The sequence below is a fragment of the Theobroma cacao genome, chromosome 3 (genome assembly GCF_053813885.1).
Source record: "Theobroma cacao isolate CCN51 chromosome 3, ASM5381388v1, whole genome shotgun sequence".
Lineage (NCBI taxonomy): Eukaryota > Viridiplantae > Streptophyta > Magnoliopsida > Malvales > Malvaceae > Theobroma > Theobroma cacao.
The window spans coordinates 7,546,500-7,570,216 of NC_142641.1; the positions used below are offsets into that span (position 1 = coordinate 7,546,500).

At 34.8% G+C, this 23,717-nt stretch overlaps 2 protein-coding genes across 7 annotated transcripts; one reads left to right on the plus strand and one right to left on the minus strand.

Annotated features, from left to right (window-relative positions):
• The first annotated feature begins 6,793 nt into the window (after positions 1-6,793).
• LOC18604376 (uncharacterized) lies at positions 6,794-10,383 on the plus strand. 2 transcript variants are annotated; one of them, XM_007036808.3, is made up of 5 exons: positions 6,794-7,001; positions 8,104-8,252; positions 8,716-8,802; positions 9,163-9,321; positions 10,063-10,383. In XM_007036808.3, exons 1-5 carry the CDS (start codon positions 6,887-6,889, stop codon positions 10,159-10,161), a joined length of 609 nt encoding a protein of 202 aa, XP_007036870.3. In that variant the 5' UTR covers positions 6,794-6,886; the 3' UTR covers positions 10,162-10,383. The 2 variants fall into 2 exon arrangements, with proteins under 2 accessions (XP_007036870.3, XP_007036871.3); XM_007036809.3 differs by lacking the exon at positions 8,716-8,802.
• A 306-nt stretch (positions 10,384-10,689) lies between these two features.
• LOC18604377 (Outer arm dynein light chain 1 protein) lies at positions 10,690-22,102 on the minus strand. Of its 5 annotated transcripts, none has more exons than XM_007036810.3 (11): positions 21,242-22,094; positions 20,743-21,000; positions 18,573-18,815; positions 18,256-18,405; positions 16,565-18,048; positions 15,950-16,023; positions 15,739-15,820; positions 15,531-15,656; positions 15,055-15,161; positions 14,009-14,166; positions 10,690-11,196 (listed from the first exon to the last, which is right to left on the minus strand). In XM_007036810.3, exons 1-11 carry the CDS (start codon positions 21,680-21,682, stop codon positions 10,951-10,953), a joined length of 3,369 nt encoding a protein of 1,122 aa, XP_007036872.3. In that variant the 5' UTR covers positions 21,683-22,094; the 3' UTR covers positions 10,690-10,950. The 5 variants fall into 5 exon arrangements, 4 of the variants coding, with proteins under 4 accessions (XP_007036872.3, XP_017973309.2, XP_007036873.3 ...); XM_007036811.3 differs by having other exon boundaries at positions 11,081-11,234; positions 21,242-22,099; XM_018117819.2 differs by lacking the exon at positions 10,690-11,196 and adding an exon at positions 12,204-12,341 and having other exon boundaries at positions 21,242-22,099.
• Positions 22,103-23,717: the final 1,615 nt, after the last annotated feature.

Sequence of the window (23,717 nt, forward strand, 5' to 3'; positions counted from 1 at the left end):
AGATCCACTAATAAAAAATCAAAGTCTTCTCATAATTCATTAACAACAACATTTGATGAATCATTTGAAACAGAAGAATGTATGTTGTATGAATATCTTAGTTCTTCTAGTGATAGACATGTGAAGTCAAAATTGGATCACTATTTAGATGACAAAGTTTTGCCATTTTTTAAAGTTTTTGATATTTTGAGTTGGTGGAAGACAAATAGGATAAAGTATCTCACTTTGCAAATGATTGCCAAACACTTTCTTGCTATTCTTGCTTCTACAATTACATCTGAGTCAGCCCTTTGCATTAGTGGGAGAGTGGTGACTAACCATCAAAGTAGGCTTAATCCATACACTTTGGAGGTATGATGTGCACCCAAAATTCGTTGAGGAATGAAACAAAAGGTAAATAAACTCATTAAATATTTATTTCATTTATTTTATATAAAAATTATCTTTTATCTTAAGTGTTACATATATTATTATCTCTTTTATTTGTGTAGGATCATTTATAACAATTGAAGATTCAACTGCCACACTACTGACACTGACACTTAAGATGATTGAATTTTTCATGAGTTTTTGCCTTGTTGTGGAAATTAAATAATGGTTGTTGAAAACTTGTAATGTTGTTTAAGTAGTTGTTTAGATATTTGTTTTTAGTTATTGAAGTTGATATTTGAGATATTTGTTTTTGATTATTTAAATTTAAAATTTATTATTTGTGTGCTTATGTAAATTTAATTATTAGTTAATTATATGGAATATGGATGGGAAATATAATTTATTATTGTATATGAATATAGGTATAGATTCGGGTTCAAGTAATTGGATACCCATGAAGAGCACTTTCATAATTTTTTTATATAATCAAGTTTTAAATGGGTTCAAATAATTATCAAGTAGTGGGTATACATTAGGGTTTGGATTATGGTAGTAAATTTCAAAAATATCCAAATAGTTGTAGGGTTTGCATACCCTACTTAATAATAAGGTTTAGGTTTGAGTTCGAGTATCTCAAATTTAACAAGTGCCTTACCCATTTACAATTCCAACCCCGTATAAGATTCAAAGGTCTCACATTTAAATTTCAAATTGATTTAGTCCTTAGGATAAGGCTTTGCTACTATCTTTTTCAGATAGGGAATTTTAAGGTCAAACTCCAAGAATTTCATACTTTCATTATTTTTTTTCTAACATCCTTTGAAGTTCTTCTTTTGTAACAAAAGAAAACAAAATCAGCATTGGCTTGAGGGGTTCCAATATGGATCTTGTAAGTAATGGCATCTTTACCATGACTATCCTTCCCCAAATCAATGATAGCTAAATGTATATCCTTGTTCTAACCAAGCTTTGCAACCCATCTGGAAGGGAAGGTTGGCTTGAGGACATAGTGGACACATAAAGAAGAAGTTTAGTGAAGGTATCCATCATCTTTTTGTTATTCTCCTCAATCATCTTTTTAATGGTTTCTAATATCTTTTCTTAGGAAATTTGAAACATCCTCATCATCTCTCGTATATAAGGGGTTTTCTCTGTTGGTTCTTCGTTGAATCATACATGTCTCTTGGCCATGAATTTGAGGACGAGAGCATTTGAAGTGTGGGTATCTTTTCTTAACTTGCATTAACTAGTGTAATCACTTCTCCCTATTGGAATTGCTAAAATAATGGAACAAATAAGAAAGTAAAGGAAGAAATGGGCAATCTTTAAAAGTTTCAATACGGATGGCAAGTGACAACAAGGTTGATAAGGTAAGGGTAGTTAAGTGGTGGTGAGGAAAAGGGTGCTCCTTGATAAGATATGGATATTTTGGGAAAGGTGATAGGTAAAACTAAGGACAGAAGCTCTGATTGTGTAGATCTTCATTTCTTGAAAAATAGGTGCTTCTAATTATTGGGAGAGGCTAACTATTTATAATAATAGAGAACTTCCATGATTTAATGAGAAGGTGACAATTGAAAAGAAAGCAAAAGAAGTATATTTAAAAGTTTAAGCCATTATATGTCAATAATGCCACATGGAAGCTTTCTTAGAAGGGTTAAGGAATAATCTTAACGAGCCTCACTTTAAGTTTACCAAGTCAAAACTCTCAACATCTTAAGGAGGCTTTTGGTATTGCGGAAGTCCTTCGCATTCCTTGCAATTTAAATGAATGTAATCTTAGTATAAAGGAAGGGAATGTTATTACAATGAGTTAAGGGAATGTCATTTCTTTAACTCACGGAGGGAGGGAAAGTAACTTTCTCTCAACTGAAAGAAAGTTAAAATATTTTTTTTTTTCAAAATATCCTTGACATTCTCTCTTCTATTTATTATTATTATTATTATTATCCTTCTTCTTCTTCCTGCCGAGGCTGTTTTCCAAAATGAAATTAAGAAATTCAAGCAAGTCACACTTGAACCTTTTGAGCGTCAATGTGGGTGGCTACAGAATACCCAAGAAATAGAAAGCTGCACAATAATTTAGTAGGCGTTCTTTGAGGCAATGTTTGCTAGAAAAGATATGGAATCCTAGGTTAAAGTTGAGAAAATGACTCATCCATTTGCTATAATGTTTACCTTTCTTTGAGCCTATGTTTGCTAGAAGAGATGGGTGCAACGAGGAAGGTGAGAAAAAAAAAAGAAAATAAAGAAAAAGAAGAAGAAAAAAAAAAAGGAAAGTGGAGTTCTATGTGTTAAAAAAAATTAATTATATCTGTTGAATAAAATAAATAAATAAATTATATATAAATTTTAAAATAAAGAGCATATGAATTAATTAGAAATGACGATTGATTATATAAATGTGTGTTTAAATTAATTAATTAGTTAATTAAATTAAATTATTTATTTATTTATTTAGTTATAAAATAATTTAAATTAACTAATTTAATTTTTTAAAAACTTAACTAATTTATAAAAAAATAAATATTTAGTAATTTTACATATTTTAATATTAATTTTTTCATGATATTATTTATTGCTTTAAGAGATAAATTGAATAGTTCAAAATTTATATTAAAAAGAAGGTAAGTGTTTCCAAACCAAACACTATAACGTAATCTTCTCAACATTCCTTGCAATCATTACTTTTTCATATTATACCAAACATTGTAAAACTATTTTCCAGTCATATTATACCAAATGCTGCAAAATTATTTTTCAAAAATCACATACTCTACAATCACATTTTCAGTAAAATACCAAACACTACCTGAGTTTTTAAGTTTAACTTTAGAATTTTACTACATATCTTAGAGTTAAGTTCACATGATTATACAATTATTGCATGTAAATAAAACGTTAAAGTATAAAAAAAAATATAAGAATTCATTCACAAAACGTAAACACAATAATGAAATAATATGATAACAAAATAATGCATGTGCTAGAAGAAGTTAAAAGCCTCCTCCGTGGACCATACCAATGAGGGGTTCGAGAGAATTCTAGTCCTCATTCTCATAACCAGTAGCTTCAATAATTCCACCATAGTCATCTTGACCTGGCCTTTCAAGGAATTCTTGGACTGCATCTTTTACACCTAATATAGACTATTCACGATCCCCTACTCTAATTTAAATTCACTAGCATTATATTTATATATAAATCCGTCCACTTCCCATGCTTCTCAATTAAATGGTTGTTAATCATAAAGTCAATTTAATATGTGTAACTCTTTTGCCACCTATAGCTGTATGTGTCCTAAAGTGACGAGGACAATATTATCCAAGATGTTTTGGAGTTATGATATGCACATGTCCTAATAATAGGTACTCTCTATACTATGCTTTGCTATAATTATCTTTATGTTCAATACCACATGTTACTGCGGTTTGTATGAACTTTATAAATATGATAAGTTAATAATTACACATTTAAAACTTAAACTATAGTAAAATGTTAAATTTCATATTTGAAATTAAGTATTTAAATTTTATTTTTATTTATTAGTTTGCACACGAAATTAGCACCATTAATCAAATAAATGGCGTGTTCAAAAAGAATCAATAAAAACATCTCATGTGCCTAAAAAGGTCACATTATTTTTTTTATTTTGAATTTTTTCTATTTTTTAATTAAAATTTTGGAAAAATAAAAATAAATAAATTTAGACAAGTTATAGTTTTCATTAGCTCTTTTTTAACATATCACTAATTTTACTAATAAATTTCAAATACGTAATTATAATTTTTAAAGTATAGATATCAAATCGAGCATTTAATTATAATTCAAGCACCAAATGTGTAATAAGTTATTGTTATTATTATTTTTTTTTTTTTTGTGATCATCTCTGAGGCCCTATCAGGATTGTTAGCAATGGTTAAAGCCTCCAAGGATATTTCGGGTATTGAAATTTGTAGAGGAGGTTCGAACGTGACTCATTTACTTTTTGCGGATGATTGCATGCTTTTCGGGAAAGTTAAAAGGTCAGAGCTGATGGCTTTAAAAAACATTTTTTAGAGGTATGAATTAGCCTCTGGTCAAAAACTTAATTGTGATAAATCAGTAATTCTGTTTAGTAGAAACACTTTTGGAGTGGAAAAAGAGGTGGCTTGTCAAATGTTGGGCATCAAAAATGAACAATGGGAAGGTTTTTACCTTGGAATGCCATTAATCAGTGGAGGATCAAAGAGACAAATTTTTAGTTATGTGAAGGCAAGAGTCACGAAAAGAGTTCTGAACTGGAAAAATAAATTCTTGTCAGCTGCTGGTCGAGAAACGTTGATTAAGGCTGTAGCTCAAGCAGTGCCTAACTATGTAATGAGCTGTTTTAAACTCCCAAAGGCCATTTGCAAATATATAGATTCAGTGATAGCAAGGTTCTGGTGGAATGGTGATGATTCAAAACGAAAGGTACATTGGAAGAGCTGGAAATCGTTGTGTCTTTAAATTCTCTAGAGGATTGGGATTTAGAGATACTCGTTGCTTTAATTTAGCTTTGCTGGCAAAACAAGGGTGGAGATTACAAATGCAGCAGCCGACTCTTGCTTATAAAATTCTTAAAGCAAGATATTTTCCAAGGGTTCATTTTATGGATGCCCCTGTTGGGTCTAATCCCAGTTACCTATAGAGAAGCATCAAAGAAAGTCAGCAAATCCTTAAAAAAGGATTAGTTTGGAGAGTTGGCAACGGCAATGATATTCAGGTATTGGAGGACTCTTGGATCCCATATGAAACACCTCGGGTTGCAATGGCATATGAGGAAAATGTGAGTAACTCAATGATGGTGTCTGAACTTATCGATGCGAGAGGTGGGAAGTGGGATGAAGTGAAAGTTAAGCTGTGTTTTCCTCTTTATGAGAGTAATTTAATTTTGTCTATCCCTCTCAGTGTGAGGCTTCCTGTTGATAGACAGGTGTGGGTTGTCAGTAAGCATGGACAATATACGGTTAAGTTGGGTTATCGCTTGATTTCGTCTCTCCTGGATGATTCTGAACCTGGCTGTTCGTCCGATTCGTTCGATGGCTTTTGGAAGGAAGTTTGGAAGCTCTCTATTCCGCGTAAAATTATCTTCTTTATGTGCAAAGCCTTGAAAGGTGCTCTTCCAACCAAGAAAGCATTAAGCCATCGGAAAATTAATGTGGACAATATATGTGTTTTCTGCCAAGAGGATGAAGAAACTGATTTTCATATTTTATGCTACTGTCAATTTGCGAGAGCAACGTGGTTATCTTCAAAATGGGGATTTAGAGACATAGGCGCACATTCCACCTCTGTTTTTGATTGGATTTTCCAGGTAAGTTGTAATCTTGGCCCTAAATATGTTGGAGAAATAGCTTGCATATTGTGGGCTATATGGAAAGTAAGAAATTTAAGAATCTTTGGCAACCAGATTATGAATCCTGTTCAGGTTCTTGAGCTGGGACTTGACATGAATAATCAATATCATATGGCTATGGAGGTTAGTGCAACAGAGAATCGAGTATTGGAGAGAGAAAATAGAGGTTTTCGTTCGAGAGGACTAACCTTGCATTCAGATGTAGCAATGGACCAAGTTGATGGAACTACGAGAGTAGGTGCTGGATTTATCATAAGAAGACTGAATGGTGGTTTTTTTTGTGCTGTCGGAAGGAAAATACAGTATTGTGCAAGTGTGGAGGAAGTTGAGTTACGAGCTTTGGTTTGGGCGTTAAGTTATTGTGTTAAAGAACAAATTATGCTTGCTGATGTTTTTCTAGACAACCAAGTAGTTACGGGATGGATTAAAAAGCAGCAATTTACTGGAGCTTTGGAACATCTTATTGAGGATTGTACAATTTTGATGGAAAGAATAAACTGTCAAGCCATTGATTTTTGCTCAAGAGAGACCAACCGGACAGCACATTCAATTGCCCAGATTGCTAAAAGAATAATGGATGAAATGATAGAATGGAAGGACTCTTCACATCTACCAGTGTTGATTCAAGAAGCTGTTGATAATGATAGAGTTTTGTTCCTAAGACATGAAGGGTAATTTGAATTTGATTCCGAGATTGTTCTATCTCATGATTGATGAGTATTTTTTTTTTTATTATTATAGGTTTGTCCCACTAAGTTTACTATGATAAGGTTTTTAACGAAGCTCAAATCCATGGGGTGAGTAACAAATGGGTTGGGATGTTTGTTTTTCGGTCGAATATTGTTAATTCTCTATGATTTTTGACAATTGTGGTATTATTGAAATGTAATAAGTTGTTTTTAACAAAAAGAAAATAGCCAAAAAGAGCTGCAAATCAAAATCACGAGGCTTAAGGAGTACTTGGAAGAAGAATTCACGTGCCATGCACGTGCATCATGGAATGACGAATGGATTAAATAATAAATAGGGAAGGCGCTTAACTGCTAGCCACCCGCTTTCGATTCATCCAATTACTCACCTGAGCTGATTTCTCTTATTTTTTATTTGTTTTTTCCTCAGAAAAAGAACACTACGGAGATGTCTTCTCCTCTGCATGGACACCCAACTGTCAGTCCCACTTCTTTTCTGGGTGTTTCGGCTTTTCAGTTCTTGCAACCGCCAACACGATCAGCTGCTGTTTCTTTCTTACGGGGTAATTTCTTCTGTTGTCATGAGTCATTCATATGCAGGTTTTGCTTTCTATGTGTAACTTCTTTTGTTTTATTGAAGCAAACTTTTATTCTGTTCCCAGTAGCAACTTTATAATCATTGGCCTATCATAAATTGTTCGTTTCAATCATTCTTTGGGATTTTACCCCCAGGCATCCTCATGCTTGATTTGCCTAGCTGTTATTGGTGGATTCCTTCTTCGCATCTGAATTTTATGTCTTGAACAAGCTTGAGTACTGGTGAATTACGCTCCTGTTCTGTTGGTTAATGATATGTTTAAGTCATTATGTTTGTGCCATACAGGGGAAACAATTTTCATTTCTCTTTTAAGGTCAATTTCGTTATGTAATATTGTTCCACATTGATTAAGTTGGGAGTTTGCTGTGGCACTACAGTCAAGTTGCGCTTCTCCACCAATTACTATTTGCTTTTAAGTTGGAAGCTTAACCTGATATAGAAGCCTTGGTTGTTCATTTCCCCATTTCTTTTCGTGTTTTTCGCGATGTTTCTATGTTTCATTGGTTTTGTTGGACCTAATTTTACCCCAAATCCATTATATTTTAACTTCCTTCTGGCCTTGTATTCAAGTTAAGCTTCTCTACCTATTACCAATTGGTTTTATGTTAGATACTAACACATCTTTCAAACATGCTTTATTGAACCTTAGACTTGAATCCTTTTGTGAGACTGATAATTTGGATAAACAATTCAAAGCTTGTCCGCAAAAAAATTCTTTCTTGCAACGGTAACTCTGCTTGAAGTATTAGTTGATTTAACGCTTGTTTATCAGTTGATCGAAATTTGTTGACATTTCCTTCCAATTGTCATTCCTTAAGAGTATAGCTGCACCGTGAAACTGTGAAACATCAATGCTAAATTACTTCTTCTTCCATTGATTTTATAATGCACATACCAGTTTACTGGTGATTGTTTTGTAGGGAACATAAGAAGTCCCCTTTATTTTCTGGTGTTCTATTCAATGTCAATCAAAGAGCCTGCTATAGAACTTAAACTTCTATGCTTGGTATAGAAAACAACACCTAATGCCTTATTTGATTGTGCTTCTTTCTGCTCAAATTTCTCAGGTACAGCTATAGCTCAGATCTTGTATAAAAAGGGAACTTCTTTATATCTGCAAAACAGGTTGAACAACTCAAGGTCAAAGAAACTGATCTCTGTTGCTCCCAGATGTAGCCGTTCCTCAAACTCCAATGAAAGTAAAGATCAAAGCAAGGTACATACGCCATACTACTGCTAGCTCAACGCGTATCTTTTCCTATATCATGCATGTAAAGTTTGCCCTCTAGCTTCTTTTGCAAGAAAAGAGACAGGTTTATAAGATGTATTGAGATTAGGAATATATCAGGTCTTCTGTTTTTAGACCTTTTAGACCTACAAATGTTGGACGAGACATTGTTAGCTTACCTGAAATTGTACTAAAACTCGTTAGTTGAAACAATTAGCCCTCAAAAAGTTAAAAAAGGGAAGAAGCTCTTTGAACAATGTGTCAATTAGGCTAGTTTAACAAATCAGAAACACCTGATCACCGAACTTAAGGAAAAGGATTGCTCACTTTCTCCTTCTTCATTTAAATATGCTTAATCTAATGTATGGTTCCTTAAGTACCCTCAACTTTCATTATGGGTTCATATGGTTGGCTTGGATGGTGAAGTCATATCCTGCTTGTTCTTGGGCAGACACCTTTTGGATACACAAGGAAGGATGTTTTATTGATTGGTGTTGGAGTCACTGTTGCTGGGGTTGGCTTGAAAAGTGGATTGGAGGTATCTAGGTTCACTTGTAATATTTATTCTTACTTTTGGCTCTCAACTTTGGCTTCTTTTGCAAAATTCTATTCTTGAAATAAAATTAGACACTATTTATTCTACATGCATGCTTTTATTCTTTATTCTTGGAATAACATAATCCAATACGTTGTGACAGAGATGAGACATTATTTCAATTAATTCATTTATGGACGTCCTTACTCTTGTCTGTTTTATAACAAAATTAGGCTCCCTATTTTTGCTTTATCTTCTCAAGTTTTTCGTAGAACTTATAATATGATTGATGAGCACCTTGCACCAAGATGGTTTAGTGAGTAATTCCTTTCTGTAAGAATCCCTGTGATGATGGTTATGCAGTTTGCCGGAGTTGATCCTTTACAAGCAGGAAATGTAGTACAGTTGGTATTGGTTTTGGGCCTCACAGTTGGATGGATTTCAACATACATCTTTAGAGTCTCAAACAAGGAAATGACATATGCTCAACAATTACGTGACTATGAAGACAAAGTCATGCAGGTTTGCATCTCTACACTTTTCTCTTCCAATGTTTAGGACTAATATCTTCCAAATTGGTTCTCTACTCGTTGCCACATTGCTGTACTGTTTTTTAGGCATTTGGTTTCATCTTGCCGCAAAGAAGTTTTATTTCCTTATCATGCTTCAGAACCATGCAGCGTTTTGGCTATAGTAAAATTATCAACACAATAGCTCAGTAAAATACCTTATCTTAGATTGTTTGTTAATGGAGGATCTGCCTGTTTGAAGCAGATGCTATGAAATTGACATTTGAAATAGTTCCAATCTAGGTTGGAGGAATCTTGGGGCTATATTGGATTTATTCCTAATTGGTTGGACTAGATCAGTGATATTTCACTTGGAAACATTCTGAACTTTGTTTCTCATCACACGGCTACACAAGGGCAGTCTATTCAACAACTATCAATCTTCAGCAACATGTAAATTAGCAAAGCCTAGTAGTAGTGGCAATGAGACAGACTCGGAACCTTCACTGATACAGAATAACGGAAGATGGTATCATGGCTAGCCTATGACTTGGTCTAGGTAGTGAGAAGAAGAAGAAAAAGAAATGAGAAATTGGCTTTAGTTTCCAGTCATATCCCAATCAGCATGCATAACCTTTCCAGATCTCCTATGTGTTTTGTTCCATGAATCCCTTTGTTGTTGCAGTCGATTGAGTTTAGGATCCCAAAATCTGACTCCTTGACCCTAAACTTAATCTTATATACCGTTTTGCAGAAACGTCTAGAAGGTTTGACTGAAGCTGAGCTGGAAGCATTGCTAGAACAAGTCGACGAAGAGAAGAGGAGCCAAGCAAGTGGAGAGCAGGTTAACTGAAGCTCTTTATATTTTATATCCCATTAAATTTTGACAGGAATCAAGGTGAGAGGCTCATTGTAAATGGTAACTTTTGGAGGATGCTCTGAAGTTAGCCTCATTTGTTGTTAACTTTTGGGCAAAAGGAAAATGCTTGTGTATGTTATTTACGGAAACCCAGAATCAATCACTGGACAACGCCAAATAGTTTCAGGTCAACAAGGAATCATTTTTATGGCGAAATAGGTTTTTTTTCTTCTTGCTTTTGGGTGCATATGATAAAGCAACCTGGATTAAGGATAATCGAGTCTTTATCGAATCGGATTATCGGATTACTACACATATCGGGTCATTCTAAAACTCGAGCATTATGATTAAATTATTTTGGGTTCGATCTTAAATACCACTTAGACACAGCCAGACATAAACACATGAAAATCTCATTTATTTTCTGGATATAGGCACCATAATAATGGTGTATTATAATACAATCACTCTCCAAGGTCAAAGCAACTTGTACATCTTACCCTTGAGAAAACATCCGAAAAATGACTCAACATCAATGCATTTCTTTCTATACTGTACAATCTGTACATGGGAAAGTTTAACTTAAAACAGAATACAAATCAAAGAATACTGACACAAAGTTATCAACTTGCCACACCATGGTAGCCAACCAAACAAAATTGCAAATTTTAAAGCAAAAAAATTTTTTAAAAAAAAAGTTGAGAAAGAAACAAGCAAATGAAAGCCCCAAATCAAAAGAATGAAATGAATATGAAACGTGCAAAACCGAAAACTAGAAACTTTTCATGATACACATCTTACAAGCAAGGGAGATAAAGCCATCCCTAGATGGATTGCCTTCATCAAGGCCACAAACTGGAATAGACTCTCTTCTGAGAACCACTTCAGTTTCCACCTCCGAGCCCCTGCTACATTCTTTTCTTTCTTACTTGCAGCAACCTCCTTTTGCGCTTTGGTTGAGGAGCAGGCCCCTGATGTAGTGCACTCGAGAGCTAATGTCACACAATGGCTTTCCCTTCCCTCAATGACCTAAAAGTGGAAATCAGATTTTATTTCTTTTCCTGAATCTGATAGCACGTAAATCAAAACACAAAGAAAAACTGTGCATGTCAATGGCAGAGATAATCCACTTTCTATATAGACTGAAATTAAACCCCCCCCCCCCCCCCCCCCTTCAAAAAAAAAAAAGAGATGATGCTGTATATCCTGAATGGACATGAAGTATCCCTCTATAAGCCAAGATGAAAGTCAAGGAATAAAAACTAGAAAGAGATCTACTCTGCTCCTACTCATCTGGGAAACCAATCCCTGAATATGCTCACATACATGATGAGGTTCTCATTCTGGTCCACCACTGAATTCATATCTTATTTCTAGTCCAAATACGAAAGGAAAGTCTACATCATATCATAATAATTGACTTCTGTAAATCTAAAATTTCACATGACGTTTAAAAAAGACAATGGTGCAAGGACAGAGCAACCAGGTTCAAGAATAAGCTCCCAAATGAGGCAGAACCATTCTTAGAGCATTCAACTTCAAAACAAAACGTTACTACTCCTAACACCTCCAAAGACAGCCTCCATTAAATATGCTTGCATGATCAAAGGCCAATAAGTTACCTCAAACCTTAACTTTTACGAGTTATTATATCATAACTCCTAAAGTTACAGCTTCCAGAGAGTTGAAGATGGACAACTATAAGGAACAACCACAATTATATCTATTCACTAGCAGCTATGAGATTTTACAAGTGGTCAGTTTACCCAATGTGCTTTGTTCTATTTAAATGTACCTATTTGACCATGAGGAAGAACCCTCAAAATTTACAAGGGAGGTGATGCAGCACAAAATATGCTTACTGAAGGATTGGACTATTCAGATATCTGTTTAATTAAATTCAACATATTTTATAGATCAATGCAATTTTTAGTATTTAGGGAATGATTACAACCCTTATAGGATATTTGGCATTAATATTTTCATTAGGGCTTTGGACGAAGGCTATATTTGCGTTATTTTTAGATTTTGGCCGCTTTTGATTGTGGACTTTTGAGTTTCTCCCTTGGTTCCATCTCTTTCTTTCCCAATTTCCTCTATTTCTACTTCAATTTCTTCAACTTTCCCTCTAATTCTTTCTGATCTCCATTTCTCTCTCATTCCTTTCCCTAGTGCTGCATAAGGAGATGAGAAGGTAGAGAATACAATGAAATTAATAGAAAGGTTAAAAGAAATTCTCAGAGAAATACAGTAAAGTGGAGAAAGAAAAGACAGAACCAAGAGGGAAAATCTCAATAATCCATTATTAAAAGCTACCAGAAACTAAAAATATCATGATGGTATTAGACTAATCTGTAACCCTAACATAAACACAAAATACCAAATATAACCTAAATGCGGTAAAAATTCTCTGAACACTGAAAATTACAAAAACACCCAAAAAAATATATATTAATCTCTAATCATTCTCTCCCTAATTGATGCAAAACAAGGGCGGGGAAGAAGAGGCGAAGAGAGCTAGAGAAAAATAAGACATAAAGGGCAGAAACACCATTAAAAATAAATAATCTCTACATAATTTAATTCCAATAAGCATGATCTTGTTCTGCATCAGTCTCCCTAATCGATGCAAAACAAGGGAGAGGAAGGACAGACAAAGTAAGAATGAAAATTCTCAGAGAAATACAGAAAAGTGGAGAAAGAAAAGACAGAACCAAGAGGGAAAATCTAAATAATCCATTATTAAAAGCTACCAGAAACTAAAAATATCATAATAGATGGTATTAGACTAATCTGTAACCCTAACATAAACACAAAATACCAAATATAACCTAAATGCGGTAAAAATTCTCTAAATACTGAAAATTACAAATGCACCCAAAAAATATATATATCAATCTCTAATCATTCTTTCCCTAATTGATGCAAAACAGGGGTGGGGAAGAAGAGGCAGAGAGTGATAGAGAAAGATAAGACAAAGGGCAGAAACACCGTTAAAAATAAATAATCCCTACATAATTTAATTCCAATAAACATGATCTTGTTCTGCATCAGTCTCCCTAATTGATGCAAAACACGGGAGAGGAAGGACAGACAAAGTAAGAATGAAAAAAAAAAATTAGACACAAAGTGAGGAAACAGAGACACTTAGATGAGAAATAGAAGAAACAAGGGAGAGGAACTAAAGAAAACCAAGGGAAAGGGAAAAAATTTTCATTACTCAATGCATAATGTCCCAATAAACAAAAAGCTCCAATAAATAGGAATAACATAGACATATAGCATACTCCCTAAACGCTGACACAAACATAAAATATAATCCAACCATAAATGCCCTAATAATTCCTTAAATAGAAAAAATTACAACTGGACAAATAAAAAATATACAAAATTAATGAAACAAACCTCTACATGATTTTGTCCTTCAATGAGCATGACTTTATCTTGTATCATCTAAATTCTCATCCCTCTTTCTTATAATAAAGTTCTTATTCCCATGAATTTCAAGAGAGAGAAGAAAAATAACATAAAATGCAAATAACCCATCTGCATTGATGATATAAAGCAACAACAAAGAAAAACCACAATAGAAAAATAAATCTGATAATATTGCATATAAATAGACCTATCAATTGAAAAGTATCAATGACTTAACATGGAAAACAATTAGAGGAACCTCTTCATGATCTTCTAATAAAGAATCATTATTCTGCCAACATCAAACAAGTATGAACTGAGAAGTATGACCATCTACTGAAATGAGGACTATTAGAGCAACATGTTAAAAATAAAAATAATATAGAAGTTGCAGAATGCAAGACTAGAAAGCTAGGAAAGTTACCATCTCAGATATATCTGTGATGTTGCAGCATGAATCGAGTGAGAAATATGGAGGGGAGCTTGCATCATTTGGGAGAGAGCTGAACTGAATAATATCTTCAACACACACAAGCACATGTCCTCCGATAACAAACAGTGATCTTGAGTTCCATGATTCCTCTGTCCAGTTATGACATAAAAGAAGGTTAAGCATAACAAAGCACTGAGAATAAGATTTGTGTTTGCATGCTTGTGCACGCCCACACGAGTTGGTGTGCAAGGCAAGAACATGAATTTGCAAAGATCAAGCGGTGTCATATTATCCCAAAGTAAAAACACAAACTGCCGAACATAACCATACAACAAAACTTTCTCTTATGAAAGTATGTACACTCAGGAACACAGAAGTCAGCATCCACAACAACAATAGAATGCACAGCAAGCAAATTAAGGATAGTCGTGCAGACAAAATCTAAACATATTCTAATACTGTAAACTATCAAGATACTTTCTCGCTAATTAAAGGGATTTTACTTTTAGCTCTCAGAAAAGGTAAACTATAACATGTCCTACAAGTTAGTCAACAATTCTAGACTAACAAACATGCAAACGCACACACACACACACACAAACACATTCTACAACAAACAATATTCATTGGTAACCTCTGCATCCTTTTTAGACATATGTGCAAGCACACAAGGTTTATAAATTGTACACTACAAGCCTTATTACAGTAATAATAACAATAACAATAATAACAATAATATTGATGCCAGCCATACCTTATTCAAACATGACACAAAAGGGAAAAATTCAAATCCAACAGAGAAATTGGCAGGACATGGATTCTAAAAAAGTTTATCAGGAATTGAAAGCACAACAATTTTAACAATAAGCACAATTCACAATTGACTCTACATTATATTGCCACTTGTTTTTCTACCTTTCACATTTTCATTAGCATGCACCTTCCCAATTCCATCCACAATTATAAGAAACATGTGAATTATAACAAGCAAATTAAATATAACAAATGATAACCAAGGTGAAATTAGGTGAAACTACCTTCATTGCCACCTTGCTGAAAAAGCACCATGGAATACTGGAATATGCTTATTTTTGAACCTCCGCATATTTCATTCTCAAATAACTGAGCCTGCACCTTCTCCAAACTGCCATTTAAATTTCCAAAACCTCAATCTACCATCACAAAGAAAATAAATGATAAAGTTCAAAAGTAATAATGGTTATATTCCTCATTCCATTTGATATAAGATGGTTGACCTATAGTTGTTCTACGACCAGTGCATGCAACTTAACCACATTCACAGACATTGGGAAAAATCAGAGAGAGAGAGAGAGAGAGAAGAAGAAGAAGAAGAAAAAGAAGAAGCAGAAGAAAGATAAAGAAAACAAAACTAATATAAAATTCATTTTTGGAAGTTCAAGAAAGGTATTTATATCACATAAACTTAGATAGAGGAATACATATAATAAGTTAGGCAGTAGGTTTCATGTTTGAGAGAGAGTATTGAAATCACCTCCTTAAAGAAAATTTATTATTTGGCGCACATGAATCAAAAACTTTCAAAGTCTGAAGCAATTGAGTTGATTTCTCGATGCTACGTGTAATGAACAAGTAGGCTACACTCCCCTCAATGTATGCCCTAACCAACAATAGAAAGAAGAGACAGTTTTAGAGAAGCAATTAGTTTCTCAACTTATATAGAATTATCATAAATCACCAACCTCACAATCTGAAGACCCAGACCAACTAAAACCTCTCTTATATCTTCAACCTTATGGCAACCTAATAAATCCAGGATAGTATCTGCAAAGCCATTGTAAGTCAACACCACAATGATATTTGACAATCAGCAGAAGAAATTATTTCGAAAAATCACCACCAATACAATCAAGAATAGCATGCCTCATGCAAAAGACTACTTCATAATCCAACCTGATCCATCAAATGCAACACCAACAAGCAGCACATACAACTTTTCCTCACTGCTTAATAGTAGAGCTACTTCTCTGCAGATGGAAAGATATCAAAAAAAAAAGAAATTACTTAGAATGCCAAATTTTCCGTTTACAAGAAAGATACAGTTAGTGCAGGGTTATGAAAATCATAATCAATAATAAAAGAAAAACGTTAAAACAAAATCAAGCAATACAAGATCGAGGACTTCAGAAATGCCCAATTTAAATATTATAATTCACTACAGGCAATCAAGGAATAACACATGATACTACATCTATCCTGAATCACATATTAGAAAACCACGAAGATTAATACCAAAAAGAGAGTAAAATTTTTATTTAAAAATGACAAATTCATTAAAACACATTGGCAAGGGCAAAGACAACCACAAAAGAATAAAACAATGATAAATGATGGGTATAACTTCACATAAAACATTTCAGATAAAGATATTAACACAAAGTTCTCTTGTGAATCAAAACTCAATATCAATGGTTTTAATCTTATTCAAGTGATGGCATTTCGTATTCTCTAGCAGGAGACTGTAAAAGTCTCATTACAACAAATTATAACCTCCTTTTTAATGCCTACCTTTCTTTGCAGACAGACTGGTCAAGTATACAATTGCAACGCATATATAGCATACAAGTCTCATGAACTCTCAAATCTGCAACATTTTTATTGAAGTAGTCCTCAATAAAATCATTCTTCCCCTGAGAAGAGCATTTAGCATCAGAATATCTAGCAGCATCATCAAATAGAGGAGTTGAAATTGCATTTTTCCTCATCTGATTTTTATCAAAATCTTTCTGATCAATCCCATTTAAAAAGTGCTTCCCCTGCATGTCTTCAATATCAGCCCCACAAGCATCATTACCATTTGATTCTTGTGGCACCTGTTTACGGCCAACCATATTATTCTCTTCCAGCAATGAAATCACCCTTCTTTTTGTTTTCCTTCTGCTTTTTCTCTTCTCCAACCAATCAGCCTCTTGATTTGTAAACGAAGGTATGTCTAGATCATGAGAAACCATATCTAAGTCTTTAGACAATTGCAGGGGTTGGTTTGCAATTACAGTTTTAGAGGTGCTAAAGGTATGTTCAGCACATGAATCAATGAAGCAGATGCCATTTTCACTTCCATCTGAAACCTTGTTTCCTTTTTCATGGTAATTATCCTCAAAAAGATCCGATAGAGAATGCCCTTCAACACTCCTATTGAGATGTCCCAGGACTGGTAGCCCAACTTTACAGTAATCATCTTCACTACAGCTGGTATCACTATCAGATGATGCCATTGAATAGGAATCCGCAGATAACTGCAGAATTTCTTCCACCAAATTGTGGCGGCGATGCAAAAGGTCCTCTTGATAATGAGGCGGTGATCCAGGGTAAGCAGAGGAAGAATTAGACTCAGTTATATCATTAATTGTATTCAACTGTGATACACTGGCATTTTCAACCATCCTATTACTTCCTTGGACAGTAACAAAATTATGATGAGAACTCTCAGCTTGCATGGATCCACTGCTAGTCTCATCATGCAAGTAAGATTTCTGATACTCCTGTTTAAGATCCACTGTCCTCAAGCCTGGTAGAGAGACCCCACCAGTAATACCTGAGGGAACAATATGGTCAGAGTATTTGTGGGCATGCACACCAGTAGATGTATCTGCAAATGAATTATCAGATTCTAGGAAATTCATGCTACTTTCATCTCCTGAAGCTTGAACCGAGTCTGAAACATATCTTGAACTTTCGCTAAGTTGCCTCTCACTTTTCCCACTTTTCTTATAATTTTCTTTTCCAAGATGTAACCTAGCCCCACCATCATCTGCAAAATTCTCAGAAGCATGATCCATCCAGTCCTTGAACTCCCGCAACCAAAGAATGGAGCGCTCTTTCTTCAATTGTTCTACTCTGTTCATCAAATCAACTATTTCAGCTTCATCCTCAGATATTATATTCTCCTCTCTGCTTTGAATTTCATTATCACATGATACAGAATCCAGATCAGAACAAATATATGTGCTCTCTCGTTCACCCTCAATGCAAGCAAGTCGAGACACCTTTATCTGCAATAAGAAATAACCACCTATTAGCACTGATAAACAAGGTATAAAATATAAAGTACATTCACTACCAAAAATAACCATAAAAAATATGCTTTTAAAAGACTAACCAGGGTGCCAAAACCATTTCACCACAAGGAGAGAGGGAGGATGGATGACTGTAAAGTTAAAACAACATACAAGTTCAAGAATTGAGGAAACTTTACGCACCCTCTTTTTGTTGATACCCCCCTCTCCTTCAGCATCAACCTTTGCAGGAGAATAGAACCCAAAGCTGGAAGGTCGCTTCTGTCTACTGGCAACAATAATTTTTCTCTTCCAATACTCTCTGGTGCTGATTTCCTTGTCATCTAACTTCAACTAGTCAACAATACAACAGAACATCAGGAGAACTGTAACATTAGCAGAATAACAAGACAAAAAACAGAATTATGAAATGTATACAGAAAGGAGTATGATGTAAATTGAAAGATAGAAGTTCAACAACACAAACATGCCAACTGCTAAGGAATACCTATAAGACTTACATTTTCTGGATGACTGAAGTAGCTGAACACTTGTGCTCGATACCATCGGGCACCACATAGTGGATTCCCTTCCAACCACAAGCTTTGTAGAGATGGGAGGCTCGCAAGGAACTCCAACTCTGAAAAATTGGAAATAATATTGTAGGAAACATCAAGTCCTTCAAGTGACTTCAAAGTCTCAATCCCGCGCAATGTAGTTAGAGCATTGTTCCTCAAAACAAGTTTAACAATACGACAGGAGACCTGCATTTGTCCAACAACAATGATGTATAGATCCAAAGCCAATTCCTATATGAGAACGTTTGAGAAAGGCAAAACATTCCCGACATAGAGCATGTTACTTGAAACTTAAGCAAAGGAGATGTTTTCCCAGAAAAAATGCAAAATAAATGTCTGATAAGTAAAATTTTAAACAGAGAAATTGTGAAATTTTCCATTTTTTTACCTCAGTTAACTGGAAAGCCCCTTTGTTTAATGCTGGGCTCATTCTCTTTTAAGTTTAAGAAAAAAAAAACAGAAGTGCAAAGAAAAAAAACAAAAAGAGTCACAACCAAAGTACTCAAGGAGAACACAAGAAAACAACCAATGAACAAAAATACAAAAAAATTCCTATCATGTGAAGTCAGGTAAAAGAATCAAATTAGACCTTTGTCTTCTACTTAAAACCATATAACTTGAGTACGAGCACTAAGAGCAAGGTCTTTTTACGATACTTTCACATCTAATTTCCTCTCTCTCTCTCTCTCTCTCTCTCTCTCTCTCTCTCTTCCTTTCGATGTCTCAAATGTTCAAACCAACTTAGACGTGTCCATTATTTGTTCCCAATAGGTGCTACCATCACCTTTCCTAAATGCATGCAACTTTATCTAATCTACATTTTCTCATATATACACATATTCATCTCAAAAGCCTCATGCAGCTACCATCATTTTCTGCACATATTGACATTTAAGTACCCAACATTCAAGGCCACATTGCTTAAGTCATATTGTTAACATCTCCATAATAACTTCCATCTTTTTGGTGATGAAGCCAAGATACTGAAACCACTTACATTACAAAATAAGGCTCCATTTGGTTGTTGCTATTGTGCTTTGCTTATCGTTGCCTTCCTCAATAAGTTATTAAAAAGCGAAAGCAAATGGTATAAAAAAAATCACAATGCATCAAAAACGAACAAATGACTAAGATGTAATATGATAGAAAAAAAAAACATGATTTTGTTATCAAAACATTTTACATTTTTAGCAAAAGTAACAACTACATTATACCTGAAAAAAATTCAAAAAGGTAATCTATCTTTCAGTCTATTTCCCTCTGTCTTGGTAAAGTGAGCATAAAGGTTCAGCAATTCCTAGTACAATCTTCAACAACACTGCAGCTTGCTAATACTTTTTTCATATAAAATATCAAGCACTTGTGAACTAGAAGTTACAAGATTGTGAGAGATGACCACCCATGCAACATGGAGGACCAATAAAAATAAGTTGCATGACACTATCACACAACTTGGTACTAATAAGACAAGTGATAGGTTGACATAGAAAGGAAGTATCAAATCTTTGCTACTTGATAGTATCAAAACTTTACTGAATTCCAACCACTTGCTTGCAAATATTGCAGCACTCAACAGTTAAAATACACAACCCAAACTCATCCACACCAGAACAAAAGTATGAAATCCTAAACCCAGACCCTAACAGACAAGTCAAACCTGAAAAAAGAGGTACTGATATAAAATATCTTTTCTGAAATTCTCTTTTCGGAGAGTGAGAAAGACCATTGTCCTATAAACAAAACAGAGAAAGGACGTTGGAACAACATTCAGATGCCATCAACTCAGTTAGCTCAAGATACAACATCAGACTTTATACTAGAGCTCATTACTTCCTTATTGTGTTTCTTAATGAATAAAGCCTAATAAGCTTCTCTCATCTATAGCATGAAAAAACTTTAAAATTTGTTTTAAGCAAAACAACGACTGCTACTATGGAACTCTGACAAAATGTAGTACAGGCTATTGTACAATTACAAACAAAATGAAAATGGGCGAAATCAACAAAAGTATTCTGCAAACAACAAGCTATCTACAATTGAAAAATACAATACTAACATATGCCCTCATTTAAGACTTTTTGAATACAATACTAACAATTCCAGTGATTCCTACCTCACTAAAGGATGAAATGGTTTGCAGTTGATTGAATCCAAGGTCCAAGTGTTTCAACCTAGCACATTTCCGAAGATTATCCACCTTCGCAAATTTGTTTCGACTTAAATCAAGGGTTTCAACAGCAGGAAGAAGTTGCAAAGACTCATCCATTAGTACCAATCGATTACATGCACAGGAAACAAAGGACAACCGGTTCCATTGTGGAGAGCCCTTTATCTCAGCAATTCTACTCGCAAACACATGTCGCAAAGCATCCTACATAATTTCCGAGGACAATCATAATCCATAAAATCTTCTGAAGTTTCCAAAACTAATTCACCAACTGTTGATTAAATAAAAATTGAGGAAGAGAATTTGTTCACAGAACCCAGCCGTAATAGCATTAAATGGTACTTAGGACAAACAAAAGCGAATAATAAATTAATTATTATTTTGTTTGAAAGTAAATGCAAAACACCCAAGGAAATTCACATATTCAGCTTAAGAAGAGACTCACAGTTGAATTATGACAGATAATCTTCTCCAAAGTATGCCTCAACTCAAGTAATCCTTTGGCTGCTGACGTTGACAAATCGCACCCCCTGAGTTCCAGAACCTTAAGTCTTCCAAACGGCAGCAGCGAGAGCGGTGTGGGATCACGTGCAGGCGGGGGCAAGGCAGATACCACCTTAAGAGTCGTTAGGAGCCGTAGAATCCGGCGAAGCTGCTCGAGAGCACGGTGGTCCCCAAGATCCGACACGTAGGCACGTAGATAGTCAACCGGAGCTCCCGCGAGAAGTCTCTCGAGCTCCTGCAACGCCTCGAGCCGAGACTGCACGTAGTGGAGCCCCGCCGGGTTGAGCTTCAGCACCTTTGTCCCTTCGATCAAAGCCCCCGCTTCCTCGTCAACGAATTTGACCAGCTTCTCGAGGTAGCGATCCCCTGTGACAATCGCCATTGGGCAGCAGAATAAGGGTTTTTTTTTTAGAAACAGAAGAAAATCATCCGCCGGCTCATACCCAAGCTTACAAAAGAACAGCAATTCATATCCCCCGTGTACACATATGTGAAGAAATCAGAATTCTCCAACTGTTGATAAAAGAAGCTTATTTACAAAACAAAGTGCGAAAAGAGAAGGAAAAGTAAGTGGAAGGAAATTGCTTTGAAGATTGAAGGTGAAGTTTCAAAAGAAGAAATCGAATGGATAGGGAAGTGAGGGATGGAATTGTATTATAGGAGAGAGAAGGGAGGTTTAGGGGGAATAGGGGAGAGAGAGACGGCCATGGGCAGAGGATGGAGAGAAGACAGAGATTGAGAGGGATGTCGTGGGTTTTGTAAGTTTGTAGGGGTAGGGGTTGGATGTGGGGAGTCATTAATTGGGATCTAATCATTGGGTTAGACTTGTGCGTTCGTCAAGTGAAATTTGAGTTAGATTTATTTATCACACCTGGCGTACATGCACGCAACCTTGGGACCCCACCTACAGCGTGTTTCGCTTGTGTATAGCCTACGTGTGTTGGCTTTCGCCCACATTTCGGGTTTGGTTCCGGAACAACAGTTTGTATGTTGGTACAAACCGGGAAGTCCAATTAAATCTCGTAATGGGAAGGGGTGAGTACGGTTTGGTTTAATCGATTTTTAATTTGGTTTAATCGGTTTTTGGTTTCGTTTCGATAAAAATCAACTAAAAAGCTTTATTTTATAAATTGATTTAATCGAAATATATATGAGATCGATTTTGATTGGTTAAAATTGATTTCGATTCGATCGATTTTGGAGATAATTGTAATTTGGGTTTGTGAGAAATACTTTTAGACTAAAAAAACTCAACTTTGAATAAAAGGATTTTCTCAACATCATATAAAAGTAACATTGGCCTCTTCTTGGAGATGGTTGCAATTTGGGTTTTTGAGAAACCATGGGTCTTGAAAAAGATAAAGATATAGTCAAGCTTAATTGGGTTTCAAAGTAAACAATTTTAGAGGCATGCAAAGTAGATTCCAAAGACAACCAATAAGTATTAATGAGGTAAGAAACTGCAAAAGATTGTTGTTGATTTGAAGTGGTGGAGAATAATCTGAGAGATAACATCGATGGGTTCTTTTGAAGAATGCAAAAAAGTTTCAAAGTTTGAAGGGCTGTGATCTTGTCCCTCTTGTGAAGAAGAGTTTTGCTAATAAAACAAAACATGGGAATTGAAATTAAGGCAATGAGAGAACATAATCACTTGAGGCAAATCAGTTCTGAGATTGCTAAGGACCGAAGTTTTGAATTCCAACAGAGAAACTCACGTTAATCCACTTGGACTGAAGGGTTTTTCTTCGAGGTAAGACCAAAATGGCAGTGCTTTGATCCTTTGTTTGGATTTGTATTCTAGCCATACACGTGTAAGTTATAGCCTTGATAAGGCTTATGTGAGCTACTTAATGTAAACAAGATCAATAGCAGTGCTGACTTTCTTTAACACTCGAAAAAATGAAAAAAAAAAAAGAAAAGGGAGTCTATTGTTCGGTCAGTTCGGGGGGGAAAAAGTTCCCCCCAATGATCGAATCGATCGATCGACGAGGCCGATCATTGCAGTCGACAGTTGCAACAGCAACCATCAAGTCGAACCGTTGGTTGCAATTGATCATTGCTCACTACTAATTGGGTCAAATTTTATCATAATACAGCAAGTCCAAAGACACACATATATATATATATATATTAAGTGAAAGAAAATTTTGTTATGAAATATGAACATATCACACTATTTTTTTTTTTAAATGCAACATATCACACTATATTATATCAATTCAAATTAGAGTAAAATTGTTAAATGATAAATATATTATCCACATTCTAGATATTTCAAGATTCATTTACATGTGGATATTATCTAGGTAATGATGTAGGATTTATCAAGAAAATAATGTAATTTAGAGATGAATCTTAGTAGGAGATTGTGATAGCCATTGATCTGTAAAGGGCTTCAACTATAAAGAAGGAGTCAC